Source organism: Dermacentor albipictus, chromosome 1 (assembly GCF_038994185.2).
Source record: "Dermacentor albipictus isolate Rhodes 1998 colony chromosome 1, USDA_Dalb.pri_finalv2, whole genome shotgun sequence".
NCBI lineage: Eukaryota > Metazoa > Arthropoda > Arachnida > Ixodida > Ixodidae > Dermacentor > Dermacentor albipictus.
Genome location: NC_091821.1, coordinates 521,905,517 through 521,928,362, shown reverse-complemented (window position 1 = coordinate 521,928,362; position 22,846 = coordinate 521,905,517). Strand labels below are relative to the sequence as shown.

At 50.4% G+C, this 22,846-nt stretch overlaps 2 protein-coding genes across 5 annotated transcripts in view; one reads left to right on the top strand and one right to left on the bottom strand.

Moving 5' to 3' along the window:
- Bap60 (Brahma-associated protein 60) overlaps nt 1-22,846 on the bottom strand; it is a 334,908-nt gene that overhangs the window by 29,573 nt on the left and 282,489 nt on the right. The gene's annotated exons all lie outside the window — the stretch shown is intronic.
- Nucleotides 4,731-5,970, top strand: LOC139059496 (uncharacterized). Its single transcript, XM_070538038.1, has one exon. It carries the CDS (start codon nt 4,948-4,950, stop codon nt 5,968-5,970), a length of 1,023 nt encoding a protein of 340 aa, XP_070394139.1. The 5' UTR covers nt 4,731-4,947.

Below are 22,846 nucleotides of genomic sequence, written 5' to 3'. Positions count from 1 at the left end.
CCGTCCCGACGAAGTCGGGAAGCCAAGACTACACCGACGAAAGACGGCTTGACGACGCGACGTTCCAGCTTCAGTTCAACGCGGCGCAGCCGTGATCCGACACCAAGACACAACTGCAACGCCAGACAAAGAACCACCGATGGCCACACAGTCACTGCCTTAGTCGACACCGGGGCCGATTACTCCGTAATGAGTGGACACATCGCCGCCCAGTTGAAGAAGGTTGAGACTGCATGGGAGGGCCCTCAAATTCGGACCGCTGGAGGACACCTCATTACGCCGACTGGAATCTGCACGGCAAGAATAACCGTTCATGACCGGACTTACCCTGCCACCTTCGTTACCCTCGAACAGTGTTCACGAGACGTCATTCTCGGCATGGACTTCCTGAACCAACACGGCGCAATCATAGACCTGAAGTCGAAATCGATAACGCTGTCGGAAGATCAAGCGATACCGCCGGAGAGCTTTCGTAGTCACCACGCCTTGAATGTTCTCGAAGATCAAGTGAGCATCCCGCCTCACTCGAGGATTGTTATTTCGGTCAGCACTGAAACACCCGCTGACGTAGAAGGCGTCATCGAAGGCGACCAACGTCTACTGCTAGACCGTGAAATTTGCGTCGCAAGAGGGATCGCTCGACTGCATGGAGGGAAAACTGAAGTGTTGCTGACAAACTTCAGCCGAGAGTTCAAGCACATCAACAAGGGCACGACGATCGCGTACATCGAGGAAATTGCGGAAACCAGTAATGCATTTGTCCTCTCGGATTCAGCCGCATCTACCCCGACAACCATGGTTCCCGAACCAGACTACGACATTAATCCAAGTCTCCCCGTGATTAAGCAACAGCAGCTCAGAAGTCTGCTCCAACGATACAAAGGCTGCTTCTCGACGTCATCGAGGATTCGACAAACACCAGTCGCCAAGCATCGCATAATAACCGAAGACTCCGCTCGACGACTCCGCCAGAGCCCTTACCGAGTTTCGCCGCGAGAACGCGAAGCTATAAGAGAACAAGTCGACCAAATGCTGCGCGACGACATCATCCAGCCGTCGAAAAGCCCGTGGGCATCCCCTGTTGTCCTGGTGAAGAAAAAGGACGGAACCCTACGTTTCTGCGTCGATTATCGTCGTCTGAACAAGATCACGAAGAAGGACGTATACCCCCTCCCATGGACAGACGACGCATTGGATCGGCTCTGCAACGCAAAATACTTCTCGTCAATGGACCTCAAGTCTGGCTATTGGCAAATAGAAGTCGACGAAAGAGATCGCGAAAAGACGGCCTTCATCACCCCAGACGGCCTCTATGAGTTCAAGGTTATGCCATTCGGACTGTGCTCGGCGCCTGCAACGTTCCAGCGCGTGATGGACACGGTTTTAGCAGGATTGAAGTGGCAGACCTGTCTCGTTTACTTGGATGACGTCGTCGTCTTCGCCGGAAATTTCGACGATCACCTGAGGGGGCTTGCGACAGTACTAGATGCCATCAAGTCATCAGGGCTCACTCTGAAGCCGGAAAAGTGCCGCTTTGCTTAGGATGAGCTTCTGTTCCTAGGCCACGTAATCAGCAAATCTGGTGTCCGCCCAGACCCGCAAAAGACAGCTGCCATCGCGCAGTTCCCACAACCCATCGACAAGAAGGCAGTGCGTAGATTCCTTGGCATGTGTGCCTACTACAGGCGCTTTGTCAAGGACTTTTCACGCATCGCCGAGCAGTTGACACGTCTAACTAACTGTGATGTTGAGTTCAAGTGGGAAACGCCGCAGGCCGACGCATTTGAAGAACAAACGACGCATGCACTCGCCGCCGGTGCTTGCGCACTTCGACGAGTACATCGATACAGAAATCCATACTGACGCCAGTAGCCTAGGCCTCGGTGCCGTTCCAGTCCAGAGGAGAAACGGAGTCGAACAGGTGATAGCTTACGCTAGCCGGTCGCTGCCAAAAGCGGAAGGCAACTATTCTACGACCGAAAAGGAATGCCTCGCCATCGTTTGGGCTACAGCTAAATTTCGCCCTTATCTTTATGGCAGGCCATTCAAAGTCGTCAGTGACCATCACACGTTGTGTTGGCTAGCGAATATAAAGGATCCTTCAGGACGACTGGCACGGTGGAGCCTCAGACTACAAGAATACGACATCACTGTAACCTACAAGTCCGGACGAAAACACTCCGATGCCGATTGTCTATCACGCGCACCCATTGACCCGCCGCCGCAAGATGACGAGAATGACGACGCCTTTCTTGGAATGATAAGCGCGGAAGACTTCGCCGAACAGCAACGGGCAGACCCGGAGCTAAAAGGCCTCGTGGAATATTTCGAAGGGCACACCAACGTTGTCCCCAGGGCATTTAAGCGCGGATTATCTTCCTTCACGCTTCAAAACAATCTACTCATGAAGAAGAACTTCTCACCAGTCAGCGCCAATTATTTTCTTGTTGTCCCGTCAGGACTTCGTCCAGAAGTATTGCACGCCCTACATGACGATCCGACCGCTGGACACCTCGGATTTTCCCGGACACTATCGAGGATACAAGAAAAGTATTATTGGCCGCGCCTGACCGCCGACGTCGCCCGTTATGTCAGAACATGCCGAGACTGTCAGCGACGCAAGACACCGCCGACGAGGCCAGCCGGATTACTACAGCCAATCGAGCCTCCTTGTCGACCATTCCAGCAGATCGGGATGGACTTGCTGGGACCCTTTCTGATGTCAATAACCGGAAATAAGTGGATCGTCGTGGCGACGGACTACCTCACCCGCTTCGCTGAAACAAAAGCACTGCCGAAAGGTAGCGCAGCCGAAGTGGCAAAATTCTTTGTCGAAAACATCCTGCTGCGACATGGCGCCCCAGAAGTCCTCATCACCGACAGAGGAACGGCCTTCACAGCGGAGCTCACCCAAGCCATTCTGAAATACAGTCAGACAAGGCACAGGAGGACAACGGCCTACCACCCGCAGACGAATGGTTTTACGGAGCGGCTGAATAAGACCCTCGCCGACATGCTAGCGATGTACGTCGACGTCGAACACAAGACCTGGGATACCGTGCTGCCGTACGTAACATTCGCTTACAACATGGCGGTGCAAGAAACAACACAGATCACGCCGTTCAAGCTGGTCTATGGCAGGAACCCGACGACGACGCTCGACGCCATGCTGCCGCACGTCACTGATGAGAACCTTGACGTCGCTACCTACCTCCAGCGCGCCGAAGAAGCCCGACAGCTCGCCCGCCTGCGGATCAAGAACCAGCAGAGGACCGACAGCCGACACTACAACCTCCGACGATGCTTCGTCGAGTACCAGCCCGGCGACCGCGTTTGGGTATGGACCCCGATACGCCGACGAGGACCGAGTGAGAAACTACTGCGACGCTATTTCGGACCCTACAAGGTCATTCGACGTATTGGCGCACTGGACTATGAGGTCATGCCAGACGGCATTTCGCATTCACAGCGGCACCGCACACGATCTGAAGTGGTCCACGTGGTGCGCCTTAAACCCTTTTACGGACGCTGACGAACTTCGCCATTTTTGTTCTTTTTTTTTGCTACGAGTGCTTTTGTTTATTACCTTCGTTTGTTTGCAGCATCGGGTCGATGCTTTTTAAGAGGGGGGTATTGACACGTGTACTTATCTTTACCGGGCGACCATGTTTCGCCGCTTAAGAAATGTAATCGCACAGCGCGGCACGCACCTGCATGTATCCGAAGATTCTGGAAAGTTATCGATGCTTCTACCCGGCTGTCTGTTGTCGCCAAACCTTGTGTTATCTCATTTCATCGCGTGACGCGAATGGTGTAGAACTTTGTGGAAGGCACGTGGGCCCGAACGATTAGTCTGGAACATTCGACGACTGCTGTATAAAAGCCGACGCGCTTTGCCCGGTGATCAGATTTTCGATGATCGCCGAGCGTGTTCGCCGCTATCGTTGTGCTATAAGTGTAGCCTGTTTTGTGGGCACTGGTTCGCCCCATAAAAGTTTGTTTTGTCGTTCACAGTATTGCTACTGTGTTCTTTGACGTCACGACCACGTGACAATATTCTAGTATGGGCCTGACCAAAGTTTTGGACGCAGTCAATTTGCATTCTCTTGTCAAGCTGCTTAACGTGCGTTGGAGATACCAAAGTTTACGACGAGCCTTATTGCAGATTATTTTAACGTGCTTGTGACATTTCAAATTTGATGTTACATCGAGTTACACCGAGGTACCTAAACTCCGTAACATGTATTAGACTGACCCCGTCATTAGCATTAGTAAAAGAAAGGGGCTGTTTCTTGTTTGAAAAGGTCATAGCTACAGTCTTTTTGAAGTTAATAGACATTTGCCAGGTTTCATTCCAGATACAAAACAATAAAAAAGCATTGTTTAGTGCAACCTGATCATCACCATCAGAGATGCTGATCTAGAGAGATTCCATCAGAGATTGCAGATAACGCAGTCGTCTGCATACATTCTAAGTTTAACTTCAGTGTCGCCGATGATTTCTGCTACGTCATTTATGAAAATAATGAACAAAAGCGGCACTAGGACCAAGCCTTGAGGCAGCCCAGATGTAATCTGTACCTCTGATGACTTCGCACGGTTAAACATAACAAATTGAGAACTTGACTGTAAGTAATCGGCTATCCAATCGACCAGCTTGCTGTCAACAAACATGTACGAAGTTTAACTAAAAGCTTTGTAGTGTTATCAGTTCTCTGATCTGACTCAGCACTCATGTGCGCAGGCTGTGACGTCATGGAGCAAAAGGGATAAAAAGCGGCTGTCTAATAAACACGGGGCTTTTTGGGTTCGTGGCTACATCGGAGTGGCGTCAGTCTTTTGCTTGCACCACAGCTCCGGCAGCGGACACTACATGGTGTCAGAAGCGGGATCGACCCCCCCATCCTAGTTGCCTTTGCGGCGCTCACCCGGCGTTCGATCTGCGCGATGACGGCTCCGCCAGTGGCAGCCCTGCCACCGGCAGCCATCCCGCCACCGACACCCTTCAACTTCGACCGGACTTCCGAATGGCCAGAATGGATTATGTCATTCGACGACTACCGCTACGCGTCGAGGCTCAACGACAGAACAGAAGAGGCCCAGGTGCGAACGCTTTTGTACACCATGGGCAGGCAGGCAAAAAAAAATTTTCAGACATTCGGTCTTACCGAAGAGGAGTGTCAAAGCTACGAGACAGTGAAGAAAAAGTTTCACGCCCATTTTGTGGCCACGAAGAATATAGTCTATGAAAGCGCAAATTTCCATCGACGAAAGCAAGAACCCGGGGAAAGTGCGGACAACTTTGTGACAGCCCTGCACGAGCTTGCAGACCGCTGTGAATTTGCAGAATTTCAAGATCGAATGATCCGCGACAGATTTGTGGTCGGCCTTGAGGACGCGCAGCTGTCGGAAGCGCTCCAGATGGATGCCACCCTTACGCTAGCGACCGCTCTGGCGAGGGCCAGGCTCAAGGAAACAGTTCACCGACAGCAACTGGAACTCCGCGCCGTCAGCACTGAGGCGAATACAGGCGAACTTGACGTAGTCCGACGAACAACGAGGAAGCCGTCCAACAACTGGGAGCCTGGCGCTACAGCACAGCGGCGAACGCAGGCGTGCCAGTTCTGCGGACGGTCAAGCCACCCGAGAGCCCGGTGCCCTGCACGGTCAGCGCGGTGTGACCACTGTGGTATCAAGGGACATTTCACCGTGGCGTGTCGCAAGAGAACAGAAAACAACCAGGTGGGCGTGTCTATGCTAGAAGGTGATGGACAAAACTTTTTTGTTGGGACACTGAACAGCTCAAATGCCAGATACGCGGGAATGTCTATCAATGGTGTACGCGTAAGTGCAAAAATTGATTCAGGAGCCGAAGTCACTGTTGTTCCGCCCGATTTCCCCGGTGTACTGCCTCATATAGACAGGTCACAAGCGGTGTTCACTTCGAGGCGAATCAGCGCCTCAAAGTGAATGGTTGTTTTTCAGCAGATATTGTTTGGAAAGGCAAAACAACGCGACAAACACTGTATGTTGTAGAGTCGCTGCAGTGTGTCCTATTAGGGCTCCCAGCTATTGAAGCACTTGGTGTAGTCAAATTTCTTGATGTGGTTGATGATAAACAGTTTGAGCACATGTATCCGCAGCTCTTCTCTAGACTGGGCATGATGACAGGCGAATACACCATTCGCATGAAAGAGGGCGCCATCCCCTTTGCAATTTTCGTTCCGCGGCGGGTACCCATCCCGTTAAAGAACGCCATCAAACTAGAGTTGGCGAAAATGGTCAAAAGCAATGTCATTCGTAAGGTAGATGGCCCAACTACATGGTGTGCAGGAATGGTTCCAGTAGTCAAACCAAGTGGGGAAGTTCGAATCTGTGTGGTCTAACACAGCTGAACAAGAGCATCCTACGTGAACGGCTTGTCTTGCCGACCGTAGACAACGCACTGGGGCAATTGGCGGGAGCCACATACTTTTCGAAATTAGATCCCAATTAAGGATTTCACCAGGTTAAATTGGCGAACGAAAGTCAAGAACTAACAACATTTATCACCCCCTTTGGTAGGTACTGCTTCCAGCGACTGCCGTTCGGTATCACCTCGGCCCCGGAATACTTTCAAAAGCGAATGGCGGAAATCTTAGATGGCCTTCAAGGAGTAGTGAACCTGATGGACGACGTTCTGGTTTATGGAGCTACTAAGCGTGAACATGATGAACGGCTGCACGCAGTTCTCAAAAGGTTGGTTGCAGCGGGGGTAACACTCAATCGGGCAAAATGTTCTTTTTGTGTCAGAAGAGTACCGTTTTTAGGCTACGTGGTCGATGCGGCGGGAATCACCCCAGATCCCAAGAAAGTTCGAGCCATAAACGAAATGGCTACGCCATCAAATGTTGCTGATGTCTGCAGCGGTGCAGCGGTGGCGTAGAGGTAGAACACCCGCCTCGCGTGCAAGAGGTCCGTGGTTCGAATCCCGGTGCCGGCAATTTTCCACCGGATTAAAAAAAAAAAAATCCACGTGTTGATAAAATTGCACAAACAGGTCTGGAGTGTGGCCTGATCCCGGTGACCAGAACCGGTAACGCACTCCCTCACCAGAGCAGGATTGGCCACCCTGGTGCAGTGCTTGGCCACAACCTCCTATATGAACACAACAATCAAACCCCGGCCCTCAGTCCCCAGCAGCTGCGAAGCAACTGACCACGGCGGCAGTCAGACCTGCAACGCAGCAGAGGGTGCTAACAATCACTGGCTCCGGACAGGCCGCCAATGGAATATGAACCTGGCAACGTTTAACGCTAGAACGTTATCTAGTGAGGCGAGTCTAGCAGTGCTATTGGAGGAATTAGAGGGTAGTAAATGGGATATAATAGGGCTCAGTGAGGTTAGGAGGGCAAAAGAAGCACATACAGTGCTAAAAAGCTGGCACGTACTGTGCTACCGGGGCTTAGCGGAGAGACGAGAACTAGGAGTCGGATTCCTGATTAATAAGGAAATAGCTGGTAACATACAGGAATTCTATAGCATTACCGAGAGGGTAGCAGCTCTTGTTGTGAAACTTAATAAGAGGTACAAAATGAAGATTGTACAAGTCTACGCCCCTACATCCAGTCATGATGATCAGGAAGTCGAAAGCTTCTATGAAGACGTGGAATCGGCGATGGGTAGAGTGAAAACTAAATACACTATACTAATGGGCGACTTTAACGCCAAGGTAGGCAAGAAGCAGGCTGGAGACAAGGCAGTGGGGGAATATGGCATAGGCGCTAGGAATAGCAGGGGAGAGTTATTAGTAGAGTTTGCGGAACAGAATAATATGAGGGTAATGAATACCTTCTTCCGTAAGCGGGATAGCCGAAAGTGGACGTGGAGGAGCCCGAACGGTGAGACTAGAAATGAAATAGACTTCATACTCTGCGCTAACCCTGGCATCATACAAGATGCGGACGTGCTCAGCAAAGTGCGCTACAGTGACCACAGGATGGTAAGAACTCGAATTAGCCTAGACCTGAGGAGGGAACGGAAGAAACTAGTACATAAGAAGCCGATTAATGAGTTAGCGGTAAGAGGGAAAATAGAAGAATTACAGATCAAGCTACAGAACAGGTATTCAGCTTTAACTCAGGAAGAGGACCTTAGTGTTGAAACAATGAACGACAATCTTGTGGGCATCATTAGGGAGTGTGCAATGGAAGTCGGTGGTAACTCCATTAGGCAGGATACCAGCAAACTATTGCAGGGGACGAAAGATCTGATCAAGAAACGCCAATGTATGAAAGCCTCTAACTCTACAGCTAGAATAGAACTGGCCGAACTTTTGAAGTTAATCAACAAGCGTAAGACAGCTGACATAAGGAAGTATAATATGGATAGAATCGAACATGCTCTCAGGAATGGAGGAAGCCTAAAAACAGTGAAGAAGAAACTAGGAATTGGCAAGAATCAGACGTATGCGTTAGGAGACAAAGCCGGCAATATCATTACTAATATGGATGAGATAGTTCAAGTGGCTGAGGATTTCTATAGAGATTTATACAGTACCAGTGGCACCCACGACGATAATGGAAGGGAAAATAGTCTAGAGGAATTCGAAATCCCAAAAGTAACGCCGGAAGAAGTAAAGAAAGCCTTGGGAGGTACGCAAAAGGGGAAGGCAGCTGGTGAGGATCAGGCAACAGCAGATTTGTTGAAGGATGGTGGACAGATTGTTCTAGAGAAACTGGCCACCCTGTATACGCAATGCCTCATGACCTCGAGCGTACCGGAATCTTGGAAGAACGCTAACATAATCCTAATTCATAAGAAAGGAGACGCCAAAGACTTGAAAAATTATAGACCGATCAGCTTACTGTCCGTTGCCTACAAACTATTTACTAAGGTAATCGCAAATAGAATCAGGAACACCTTAGACTTCTGTCAAGCAAAGGACCAGGCAGGATTCCGTAAAGGCTACTCAACAATAGATCATATTCATACTATGAATCAGGTGATAGAGAAATGTGCGGAATATAACCAACCCTTATATATAGCTTTCATTGATTACGAGAAAGCGTTTGATTCTGTCGAAACCTCAGCAGTCATGGAGGCATTACGGAATCAGGGTGTAGACGAGCCGTATGTAAAAATACTGAAAGATATCTATAGCGGCTCCACAGCCACCGTAGTCCTCCATAAAGCAAGCAACAAAATCCCAATAAAGAAAGGCGTCAGGCAGGGAGATACGATCTCTCCAATGTTATTCACAGCATGTTTACAGGAGGTATTCAGAGACCTGGATTGGGAAGAATTGGGGATAAAAGTTAATGGAGAATACCTTAGTAACTTGCGATTCGCTGATGATATTGCCTTGCTTAGTAACTCAGGGGACCAACTGCAATGCATGCTCACTGACCTGGAGAGGCAAAGCAGAAGAGTGGGTCTAAAAATTAATCCGCAGAAAACTAAAGTAATTTTTAACAGTCTCGGAAGAGAACAGCAGTTTACAATAGGCAGCGAGACACTGGAAATCGTAAGGGAATACATCTACTTAGGGCAGGTAGTGACTGCGGATCCGGATCATGAGACTGAAATAATCAGAAGAATAAGAATGGGCTGGGGTTTCTTTGGAAGGCATTCTCAGATCATGAACAGCAGGTTGCCATTATCCCTAAAGAGAAAAGTGTATAACAGCTGTGTCTTACCAGTACTCACCTATGGGGCAGAAACCTGGAGGCTTACGAAAAGGGCTCTACTTAAATTGAGGACGACACAACAAGCTATGAAAAGAAGAATGATGGGTGTAACGTTAAGGGATAAGAAGAGAGCCGATTGGGGTGAGGGAACAAATGCATGTGAATAACATCTTAGTTGAAATAAAAAAAAAAGAAATGGGCATGGGTAGGGCATGTAATGAGAAGAGAATATAACCAATGATTCATTAATGGTTACAGGCTGGATTCGGAGAGCAGGGAAGCATAGCAGGGGGCGGCAGAAAGTTAGGTGGACAGATGAGATCAAGAAGTTTGCATGGACAACACAATGGCCACAATTAGCACATGACCGGGGTAGTTGGAAGAGTATGGGAGAGGCCTTTGCCCTGCAGTGGGCATAGCCTGGCTGATGATGATGATGATGAACTTAAAAAGATACATTAGGACGATGGTGCACTGGAGCCTCAAGTTTCAAGAATTAAGGGGGAGGCTACTCTGGAGACCGAACTTTTTTATTTTTTAGGATATTCGGATGAAACTTTCAGGGTACGCTCACACCACCGACTTATGAGGAACTGCAAAGTTTCATGCAAAGTTTTCATGATGTGTTCATCAGTTCCAGAGTTATTTGTCTAACTAGGTGGATCATGTATATACCTGAGGAAGAGCCTGGGGAAATGCCAGGACATCATAGGAAGCTGAAATTCACTGTGATGATCCCTTGATAAATATCGCAGGGGGCTAAAGAGCTCTTTTCTTTAATTTCCCTTCCAAAAAATTTTAAGAGAACTTTGAATTTGATGTAGCCAGTAATGACCACATTTATCACAAATTAACTGCTTATTATAAATTAACTGCACCAGCTTTCAAGAAAGGAAGCCTGTTACCCCCTGTCAAAGTCATTCAGGAACAGAATAAAAAAACGGCATACAAATCTGAAGAGCGGTTCTTGAGATATCGCCTTCCTCAGCACCACTACTACCGAAAAAATCCATTCCAAGAGAACAGGCCTTAAAGTTGAACATATGTGTTTTTTATTCGAAAGCTCCTGCGGAGCTTTTAATTAACTCTTGCAGCTCCAGGCACACTCAATGTGTCGGATTTTCGACTGGAGACAGCCGACAGCACAGTTCGGCCACTGTAAAGCGTCTACACAGTCGGCACTCGCTGCGGAAGGTCGGAAGTTCAATGTTCACACAAGACGCATATCGCGCTCCCGCGCACCAAACATCTGCACTGTCTTGGGCTTTGCCGGCATCGCGTGCAGCAAAGAACTAGCGAAAAAAAAAAGCTGAGAAGATAATCTAAAAGATAGCGCAAGGCGATGAGCAGCTCGCAAGCTCATGTTGAGGCGGACGGAGCAAGGGGCAACAACGACACGAGCGCGGCAGGCACGGCATAGAAGGGAGCAGCCACCGCAGCCCACGCAGCAGCCAATGGCAGGCGCGCTTTAGCCCGCGGGATTTGAACGCGCTGCTTTGACCAATCAGCGTTCCGCATTGCATCTCGGGAAAACGACATTAGCACCTCAACCGCACAGACGATGCCATTTTGCAAGGTCAGAGACAAAGAATTCACGGTCAAAACGACCCCAAGATGGCGTGGGCAGGCCACACGGGCCTGGAATGGCGCACACGCAAAATTAGACTGCATTTCGGCATTTGCACGTGTTTTGTGGGCCGCAGTGGCCTCAATAGTAGCGTTTTTTTTTCTTAATTTGCAGTTGATAAGGTGCTGATAATTACAGAACAGGTAGTTTATGGGGAGGGGGGGGGATCTCAAAAATCGACTTTTTCACGATTTTTCTGTTTTCGAGGGCCGCGTCCCCCCTTAAGCTTCAAGAAACCAAGAGGGCTTTCTGGCAGCAAGGGTTCAAGAATGCCGAAAGAAAATCAAGGACTTGGAAACGGAAACGTTCATCGCTAGGTGCCAGCTAGAACACGCCATTGTTCAGTACGTCCCGGATGTACAGCTTCATGCAAATTTCACGGCAACAATAAGAGACCGCCAGTGCAGGAAGTCGCAAGAAAGTAAGCTTGACGCTCTTAGGCCGAAGGAACCCACCCAAACCAAGGAGGTCATCCTCAACTTATCCTCCTACAAGCCTACTGAATCTGAAGCTGCCGTTCTGCACAAGGGCTTGAACTTCAACACTGGCGCCTGTCATGAGCCACAGAAGGAAGAAAGAAAGAAGAAAACGCTGAAGTAAAAAACAAAAAGACATGAGGGGTCAGAGGCAGAAATAAAGATAGAAAATAAGAGGGTACGAATAAAAAGAACACAATATGAAAGCAGAAGAAGCGCAAAAATGCACACGCAGCTACGTAATGGGAGAAGGGACACGTAGCCGAAGAGAGCGGCCCAGCTACGCTCCGGGATGAGGGCGAGGGGAAGGGGCTGGAGGCCAAACAGGACGGTGGATCACGGAGGCGGCGGCAACCCAGTGGAAGCAGTTCTTCAGCTGCCGCGGCCACGACCTGCGAGCTGAGTGGACCTCCCACCGGAAGCCGCAGCTACAGGCTGACGGCTTCACAGCTTGCGGAGTTGACGGGGCGATCCAGGTGCCTAGGTCACTCTACCCTCCTGACTCTCTGACCAGGCCAACCATGGACTGAACGTCGGACACAGTGACATCGAGTCTATGATGCATCGGCAGGCCCAACGACGTGTCGTCGGGAGCAGCGATGACAAGGTGACGTGGACATGTCGATAGACTTTATGTAAATATCTTCAACTTCATAATACTTCATGTGCGAGGACTTGAGACAATATTTTCGATTAACTAGCTTTGTATATACAGTGGAACCCCGTTCATACGTTTTTCACCGGACCAAGGACAAAAAACGTAACAGCCGGGAAAACGCAACAGTGAGGAAAGCTCTGAAAAGGAATGAAAAAAGTGCAGCTTCAACTATAGACAATTTATTTCCATAGAGTGTGCTTAGAACTTTAAAAAGTCTAGAATGGTGGCTTGCCGTTTCTTTCGCTCGATAAAAATCACCCCAAGTTTCTCAATAGCCTGAAATGCCGCATTGCTGTCAGCGTCGCTGTGAGGTGCAGCGTACCTGCAGAGGAGGTCCAGAGCCGCGATGGCTTCTCCAAAGCTAGGATTGGGCAACTCCCCGGCATCGTGCGGCTCGTGCTTCTCGTCGTCACCGCCCCACAGCAATGGCAACGGACAAAGGAATATCCACGGGAAATTTTGCCCTCTTTGGCGTAATCATGCTAACGTGCTAACGATTGTTTAGTATTGCTGCGCAGTGCGCGCGTCCGAGCAGCCCGGTTGCGCGCAGTGCGGCGTGGTTTCGCGAGAAATGTAAACAAGAGAGGAGAGCTGGCCCGATAGGCGGAGCAACGCCATGAGCAGTGCCAACTTCCGGCTTTCCTTTACCTATAGCTTCACAAAGAGTGACGTCAGGGCCTCTCCCAAGTTTCCTTCCTCCGTGAGTCGACCCGTCCAACAAACCATGCGGCGACCATAATCACAGTGATGATAGTGAGAGCATTTTTCACGAATGGCCACCTAGTGGCGGCCTCTCGAACTGGCGTGCGGCTTCTTGCAGCCAGTTCCATAGCCAAGCCCGGCCAAGCCCGGTAAAAACTCATCAAAAGCCAAAATGGCGGTTGGAGCGCGTTGCCTACTTTAGCCCAGGTGGGTTCGGGTTGCGACGCACCATGCGGGAACGTTTTCACAGCTACTACGTAACAGCGGGGTTCCTTATACATTGGATCCTATGGAAGCTATGCCGGACGCAGCAGTGACGAACGTAACAACGGGGTTATACTGTAGTTTGTCGTCTGTTAGGGTTTTGCCATTGGGTTGGCAACACGTGCTTTCTGGATATATAGTAAAAGCTCGTTAATTCGAACCGCAAGGGGAAACAGCTTCAGTTCGAATTAACGAAAGTTCGAACTAATGAAAGTGAAGGAGAACAACAGTACACTGTGATTTGGAAGCAGTAGGGCATGTCAGAAAGTGATGGCGTGTGCCGCGGCCATACGCCATCTTTAAGCCGCAGCTCTGGGTCCGACTGTGCCACACCACCGATGTCCACCGAAACGAACGTTAGCCAAGGCTTAACACCATCACAAAGAATCGCGATGGCCGGTACCTCCTAAGCTGAAAACGGACATGCATAACCGATGAAGGCTGCCGAGACAAAGACGCTGAACATGTGAAGGTGGTGAAGGCCCTGATTCGTCGGTTCTTGATTGCAAGCGCAGCTGCGACGCACCTGATTCGCTGTGTTTTAGTGCTTGCCGCACCATCTGCCGCACAACATTAACAGCTACAGAAGATTTGCAAAGCCTCCGAGATTCACGATGGGCAAGAAGTCTCGGAGGTCACGTAGAATGGAGGAGGCAGCCACCACTGCCTTCTGGCCGACCCCGCGCCGGTTAGATTTTTCCTGATTTTGCCTTCTCTCGCCCTTACGGAGGCGATGCAGCCTTGTGTGTAGGCAGTAGGCGCATTTCTCTGGCCATGTGCCAGGCGCCAAGCCGCCAGCACGGTGGCGCGTAGTTCGAATTACCCGTGGCGGAACCTTTTCGTGTTCGAATTAACAGGCTTTTTTATACATCGAATTCTGTGGAGCTTGGCCGGACCAAATCGTACAGTTCAAATTATCCATAAATTTGAATTATTGAAGTTCGCATTAATGAGCTTTCACTGTATGTACAGCCGAACATGGATATATCGAACTCGAAGGGGATCACGAATTAATTCGATATAAAAAAATGCAGGCCCAGAGACTACCTGTGGCGGACGATGACCTACCGATCGGCACATTCAAGAATGACAACTATTTCCACACACACGCCGCAACGTAATGCTTTATTTGCGTGAAAAAAAATCGCTTATGTTTGTCTGCTTCTTCGCCTTGCAAATGAAATTAAAGACGCCAACCTCGATCTTATCGAGGCTGTTCAGGTGCGAAAGCCCGGTTCCTTCCATGTCGCCGCAACAACGGCTAATCAAGCTGAACGCGGCCGCCACTTCAGTGGCAGAGTACGAGCGTGTAGCCGCCCCCTCGTCAGGACGATCTTCGTCGCCACTCGAGCTGTCGGCCTGGGTCCCTGCGACTGCAGCTACAACATCCTCGTCGGCGAGGGTAGCAACAGCCTGAACATTGCTGTCAACGTCCACAAAATCATCAGCAGCCACTTCGGCTGGAACGGCAGCCGGGAAAGCGGACGACAACTCGCGAAACGCGCCGTCCATGCACTCGTTGTCACCGTCGCCGTCTTCACAAGTTTCGGGAAGTTTGGCCGTCACGAGGCCTGCCTTCCGGAAGCAGTTGGCCACGGTATCCTGCTTCACGTCTCTCCAGGCGCCCGTCATCATTTGAATGGCCCCCAGCAGGTCAATCTTAAGCTCGGTGCCCATGCGGAGGTTCACCAAAAGCCTATCAATGAGTCGCCTCCTGTAGCCGACATTGAAGGACTTAATGATGCCCTGGTTGAGCGGCTGCAACTTCGCTGTCGTGTTCGCCGGCAGAAACTTGAGCGCGATGTTTTCGAGCTCGCAGGTGGTGTGATGGGCCGAGCAATTATCGACGAGAAGGCAAGCGTGACGCCCCGACTTGCCCAGTTCGGCGTCCCACGCTTGCAGCCATTCCGTAAACAACTGACGCGTCATCCACGCTTTCTTATTGAAGGCGTAGCGAAAGGGGAGCTGCTTACAGTTTTTGAAGCAGCGCGGTGCCCTTGCTTTGCCGATCACAAAGGGCTGGAGCTTTTGAGAGCCATCTATGTTAGCAGCGAGCAGAACGCTCACGCGGACTTTCCTCATCTTGCCCCCGTGACACGTGGTGCCCCGGACATCGAGCGTCTTCCTGGGCAGCATCTGCCAAAACAACCCGGTCTCGTCAGCGTTGAAGATTTCCGCGGGTGAAAACTTCGCGCAAATTTCCGGCCATTCCTTCGAAATCCACTGCTGGATATCCTGGCTGATGACGGCTCCGCTTTCCCCAGAAATGGTTTTGCCAACTATCTTATGGCGGTTATTAAACCTCTGCAGCCACCCTGTGTTGTCGGCAAAGTTGTCATCACCGAGTGCAGCGGCAAACCATTTAGCTTTAGCCATTAGCATTGGGCCATCCACCGGAATGTTCTTAGCCCGCACCTCTAAAAACCACGCATAGAGGGCCTTTTCAACTTTCTCGTGGGCAGGAGCGCGCACACGACAAGCTCCCGACGTTCGTTGCTCCGCCGCTTTCGACTTTATGTCCGCCTTGTTTTTTAACAAGGTGCTTAGAGTGCTCCGAGGAATCCCGAAGTCGTCTGCCACCGTCGCACTTTTCTCACCCGCCTCAACACGCTGAATGGCTTTCAGCTTTGTCGCAAAGTCCAGGTTCTTGCGCTTCTTGACGCTGCTTGTGCTTGCGCGGCCATTGCTTCCGCGTCAGCTCGCCACGATCCAGTCACACGTGTCGTGAGACGCACGCAAAACAATAATGAACACGAAACACAAGAACGCGTACAAAACACAAGAATTCACATGCGCAGCCTCCGCCAACAAAGCGCTCGCGATCGCCACCTCCGAGGGCGACAGCGACGTACGAAAGGCACGAGCGGTGGTTGGCTGAGCCAAGCAACAAGAAAAAAAAAGGCAAAAGGAGGAGGCCGCCGGCGCCTTCGTTCCTGGCTACGCGGGGGAAGGATGAGAGACATTGGGAGAGAGAGAGAGAGAGAGAGAGAAAAGGCAGTTCTGCAGAGAGCGGGCGCAGCGGGAGTATAGTCTGAGCCTCTCTCGCTCTCGCATTTTCCGAGCCTTTCGGGGGAGGCACGGAGCTCGCGGGTGCAGCGAGTGCCGAGATCGCGCGGTGTTCTATATATCCAATGGCGGGTAAAAAAATCGTTCGATATAAACGTACGAATTTCGATATTTTAACACAGAATTTTCAAGGGGATAATTTACGAGTTCGATACAGACAATAATTCGATATATGTGGGTTCGATATATCCGTGTTCGACTGTATTTTTCTTATGCTCATGCCCCATAAAGGCTTTTCCTGACTCAAACGTTCCTTGCGTCGTGTTTACCACTGTGAGACATCGACAAAGTACTGGCAAGCCTGCCAGGATGTATTTCCTGAATACTCGGTCTCACACTTCGCAGGAACATGGATTATGAGAAGCTGTTGGGGATAGCCAATTCTGTGGGACTAAGCCGCGAAGAATCGCTTAGCCTTTTTGATCGAGCGCAAAAAGAAGCTCGAGAAGCAAGCAAAGCGGGAAAAGAAATTTTGTTGTTAACATTGCGTTTGGCCGATGTGTCTATCAGAAAAGATGACGCAGACAGATCGTCTGTTTCTTCGGAATTGGAGCCACAAAGAACAAGGACAATTTGTCCATGAAATTTAATGGCTCCATTTGATAATAAGAGAGATGACCTTGATGTTTATCTGCATCGTTTTGAAAGAATTGCTTTGGGACAAGGCTGGGAGCGATCCGAGAAGGCGACAGCACTTAGTATGTGTTTAGTTGGAGAAGCGTTGAATGTGTTCAGAAGAATGCCAGCATCTGGGTCAATAGACTACGACAAAGTCAAGAAAGCATTACTCCAGAGATTCAGGCTAACTCCAGAAGAATTTCGTGAAAAATTCCGGAATAGTAAACCAGAACAATCAGAGACTGGTAAACAGTTTGCTTGCTGTCTGACATTATTTTGATAGATGAATGGAAATGGCAAACACAGAGAAGACGTATGAAGGAGTCAGAGAGCGCATTGTGATTGAGCAGTTCTTGACTTGTAGCACAAAACTCAATGTTTTTCTTAAAGAATGTTCACTAAAACGTCTAGATGACTTTGCTGATCTTACTTTTTTATAGATATGCCGTACCAACAAGCCCCTATTGCTATCCTCATCGACTTTGCTGAATCTGCTGACCAATTTCTGAAAGCACAAGGATTGAGGAACTTAGGTAAAAATGAAGAAGAAACTCATAAAAGAGACGATGATGTAATCCAAGTTAGGCAAGGTGCTAAGGTACTTGGATGTTTCTTGTGCAGCCGCGTCGGTCATCGTGCAGTGTATTGTCGTGTAGGTGGGAATCGACCACAGGCGCATATCATTTGTCAGCACTGCATGAGACGAGGACACCGCACAGAAGACTGCAGATTACAGAACCGAGAAAAGGCAGCAGGCGTGGTTTCCCTAAATGGTGGAAAGGCAGCATCACCGTAAGGATTGACCAAGGATACTCAGGATACACATGATTTGTCGAAGACCATGGTCTCGGACAACAAGGACATGTTCGAAAAGACGAGACTACCACTGGGTCTTCCTATAGTTGACGGAGAGATGAATGAAATACGAATCTCGGTTCTTCGACATAGTAGAACCAACACGGCCTTGGTGAGACGGAGTTTGGAGGAAGCCAAAGAGCGATATAAAACCTATTATAACAAGAAGGCAGTGACAAGACGCCTCAACCCAGGAGACAAAGCACTTATCCTTCTACCCAGTGATGGAACTGCCATGGGTGCTACCATTTCCGTTACTACCGCCAACTTGGTCATGGAGGTCATTGAACAGAAGGCCCTCGATGACTTCGCTCCCACGCCAAAGGTTTTCATCTGCTATGTAGACGACTGCTTCTGCAGTGTGCGAAGGCAGGATGCTTCACGCCTCCTGCATCTTCTCAACTCAGCAGAAGCAGCCATACAAATTACTACAAAATATGAGTGTTACAATAGCCTCCCCTTCCTTGACGTCCTAGTGCGGCGAAGTGGCACAAGACTCATTTGCCATGCATAGGAACGCGACTCATACTGGCCGGTACTTAAACTTCAATTTATGTCACCCGGCTTGCCACAAGCAATCCGTCATCTCATCTCCTGTGACACGAGCCACCACACACATCTGCTCAAGTGACGACGAAATGCTGAACGAACTGAAGACAATTCCTCACGAATTATCCAGGAACGGGCACCCCAAGAAGTTTGTTAACAAAATGGAAGCTTGTGTCCTCCATCCCAAGCCGTCTCAAGGCAAGTCGTTTACGAGATACACTGGCGTCCTTTATGTGCCTGGCATCCACGAAGCTCTTAGCTGCATATTCTCAAGATACTGCTACGGAACAGCCCCCACAGTGAGGCTGCACTGAGGAGGAAGAAGACGACGTGGGCCCGCTTGACATAGCGCCGCCATTTCGGCCTTCCGTTAGCTTCCTTGTAAATAAATTGTCTATAGTATTGGGCTCCAGCTACACGTAACATTAATTTGGTGGAGGTGGACGTTCCCCGTACCCGTCATGGAGCTTCGCAGCAGTCGCAACGGCGACAGTGCAACTTCGGCTCCGGCCGGCGGCACTTCATCTACGCAACCGTCTCCGCCTGCAGCCCCGACCTACGTCGCCGTCTCCCCTCCCTCGGGATTGTGTCGGACAGAGTCGGCAGTCCTGATGTTGACGACTGGCTCCGCTTATACGAACGTGTCAGCACCAGTCACAGGTGGGATCCGACTACTATGCTTGCGAACATTCTTTTCTACCTCGACGGGGCTCCACTAGCACGGTTCCAGACTCACGAAGAGGAGATCTCGAGCTGGGATCTCTTCAAAGAGAAGCTCCGCGACCTCTTTGGCAATCCATTCGGTCGCCAAGTCAATGCCAAGAAAGCCCTTGCTACACGTGTACAGACGTCGACCGAGTCCTACGTGTCGTACATTCTCGACATCTTGCCCTTTGTGCCAAGGCTGACCCGACCATGTCTGAGGACGATAAGGTTAATCACGTCCTCAAAGGCATTGCTGACGATGCCTTCAATTTACTGGTGTATACGAACGTCACCAGCATTGATGCGATCCTCAAGGAGTGCCGCCATCTCAAGCATGCTAAAAGCCGCCGGGTATCCCAGCACATCACGCGACTTCCCAACACAGCTGCTACGTCATCCTGTGACGACCTCTTCCACCAGCCGTCGCGATGTGACAACTTGACTCGCATCGTTCGTCGTGAGGTCGAAGCGGCACAACCGGCGGCCCCTTCATTCCCGATACCTGATCATTCTCCGGCCATGATTTCCTTGATCCAGGCTGTCGTCCGTCAAGAGTTGTCCAACGTCGGCCTGCAATCCATTCGTTCCGTACTCTCGGAACCTTTGTCTCGACGCACGTCCCCACCGCGCTCTTTTTACTCCTTTTATGGACAGCGCAACCCCTCCGAATGGCGAACCATGGACGACAAGCCGATCTGTTTTAACTGCTGACGCATTGGACATGTCACTCACCACTGCCGCAGCCGCTAGACTTCTCCGATACGCTATTCTCCTCATTACCACCCTCGCCCCTCTAGCGCGTCCTTTTCTTTCGCCCCTTCTATGCCCGCTCCATCATCTGACCCTGCGACACCTTTGACACGACCCTGCTACTCCCGCTCGCCTTCTCCCTCCCATCGTCAATCTCGTTCGCCCCCGTCACACTGTGCTCCTTCTCCGACCTACTCGCCACACCCCCAATTGGAAAACTAGACAGTGCAGCTTCTGGAGGTGAAGCTGCAATGACGACAATGGCTCAAGATCCTCGCATCACTTTACCCACGAATAAGAATGTTTTGGATGTTCTAGTCGACAATGCTCCTGTGTGCGCGTTGATTGACACCGGGGCGCATGTGTTCATTATGAATGCTGCTCTTCGCCGTTGGCTCAAGAAAGTTCTGACGCCCACCACGAACCGATTTGTACAAGTCGCCGACGGAGGGACTGTCGCTATTGTTGGCATATGCTCTGCCCGACTCACCATCGCTGAGAGACACACTGTCGTTCTCTTCACCGTCATCGAGCATTGCCCTCACGAACTCATTCTCGGTCTAGATTTCCTTGCCAATCATTCAGCCCTCATTGACTGCTCGGCCGGCTCACTCCGCCTTGACTTGCCTCTTCTTGCCGACCCTGTGGACCCGCCTCCAAGCCGTCTGAACTGCATGGATTTTATTTGCCTACCGCCTCACTCTGCGATGCACGTCGACTTGTTGTCCTCACCAGCTGTACCTGACGGTAATTACGTGGTCGCACCAATTCCGGCAGTTATACTTACACATGCTGTTACCGTGCTGCACACTGTGTTGACAATAACTGGCAACGGCACCTGCCTTCCTCTTGTCAATTTCGCGCTAACCGTGCAAGTTCTGCCTCAGGAGAATTTCACTGGCTATAGTTAGCGCTTTGCACGATGATGAGATCGAGCCATTCACAGTGGAAGATAGTCACAGCTCAGTCCATACCGTGACGTCATCGCACGGTACTGACGTCGACACTGAGAAGATGGTTTCTTCTCATCTTACACCTGTTCAAGCTGAAGCCCTTTGCTGTGTTCTTGACGGCTATCACGACATTTTTTATTTTGACAATCGACCCTTAGGTAAAACGTCCATCGTGACCCATCGCATAAACACTGGCGATGCGAACCCTATTCACCGAAGTCCATATCGTGTTTCTGCATCTGAACGAGCTGTTATCCAACAGGAAGTCAAAAAGATGCTTGCAAAGGACATTATCGAGCCTTCCTGTAGTCCCTGGGCTTCTCCCGTCGTACTTGTCAAAAAGAAGGATGGAACGTGGCGTTTCTGTGTAGATTATCGCCACGTGAACATAATCACCAAAAAGGACGTCTACCCTTTGCCACGTATTGATGACACTCTAGACTGCTTGTACGGTGCCACCTATTTTTCTTCTATCAACTTACGGTCCGGCTACTGGCAGATATCCATCGACGACATGGACCGAGAGAAGACTGCATTTATTACCCCGGACTGCCTTTATCAGTTCAAGGTGATGCCTTTCGGTCTTTGTAATGCGCCCGCCACCTTCGAACGAATGATGGACTCTTTGCTTCAGGGGTTCAAGTGGTCCACCTGTTTGTGCTATCTGGACGACGTCATCGTTTATTCGCCCATATTTGACACGCATCTAGACCGTCTTTCAGCGATACTTGATGTGTTCTGCCGCGCCAGTCTCCAGTTGAATTTGTCAAAATGTCACTTCGCTTGCCGCCAAATCACCGTCCTTGGACACCTCGTGGACGCCAGAGGCGCGCAACCTGATCCGGACAAAATTTGCACCGTTACGAACTTTCCTGTTCCGAAGTCTACCAAGGACATTCGTAGTTTCGTAGGGCTGTGCTCTTATTTCCGACGCTTTGTGAAGGATTTTGCCACCATCGCACGTTCTCTTACTGACCTCTTGAAGAAAGACGCCCCATTTTCTTGCGGACCTCACCATGCCACGTCTTTTTCGCAGCTCACTACTCTCCTTACCACGCCTCCAATTCTGGCTCACTTTGACCCGTCTGCCTCAACGGAAGTTCGAAGTGATGCCAGTGGTCACGGCATAAGAGCAGTGTTAGCACAATGCCAGCGTGTACATGATCGCGTTATAGCCTATGGTAGCCTATAGCCTATCACCCGCTGAGCGCAATTATTCAATCACGGAGCGCGAGTGCCTCACTCTTGTGTGGGGTGTTGCGAAGTTTCGTCCATACTTGTACGGACGCCCCTTCTGTGTCATCGCTGATCACCACGCGCTCGCTGGCTATCCTCGCTCAAGGACCCCACGGGACGACTCACTCGCTAGGCGTTACGCCTGCAAGAATATACCTTCTCCGTGGTATATAAGACAGGACGCTTGCACCAGGATGCCGATTGTTTGTCCCGCTACCCCGTCGATGAACCGGCTGATGCGGACGCCATCGCTTGCGTTTTCTCTGTGTCCCAGTTGCTTGAAATCGGCAACAAGCAACGCCGCGATCCTTCATTACAAGCCCTCATCGACCGTCTAGAGTCAACGCCTGGCGACGCCTCTCTCCGGATGTTTCTCCTTAAGGAGGGGACATTATACCGCCGCAATTTCGATCCACATGGCCTTGACCTTCTACTCGTAATTCCATCGCACGTGCGTTCGACTGTCCTCCAACAACTTCACCACGCTCCCTTGGCTGAACACTTGGGCGTCTCGCGCACATACGACCGTGTACGACGTCGATTCTTTTGGCCGGGTCTCGCCCGCTCCGTGCGGCGCTACGTTGCTGCTTGTGAGCCCTGTCAGCGCCGGCAGAAGCCCTCCACACCTCCAGCTGGATATCTGCAGCCGATCGACATCCCACCGGAACCCTTTTTCCGTGTTGGTCTAGACCTTCTTGGACCGTTTCCTCTTTCGGGCT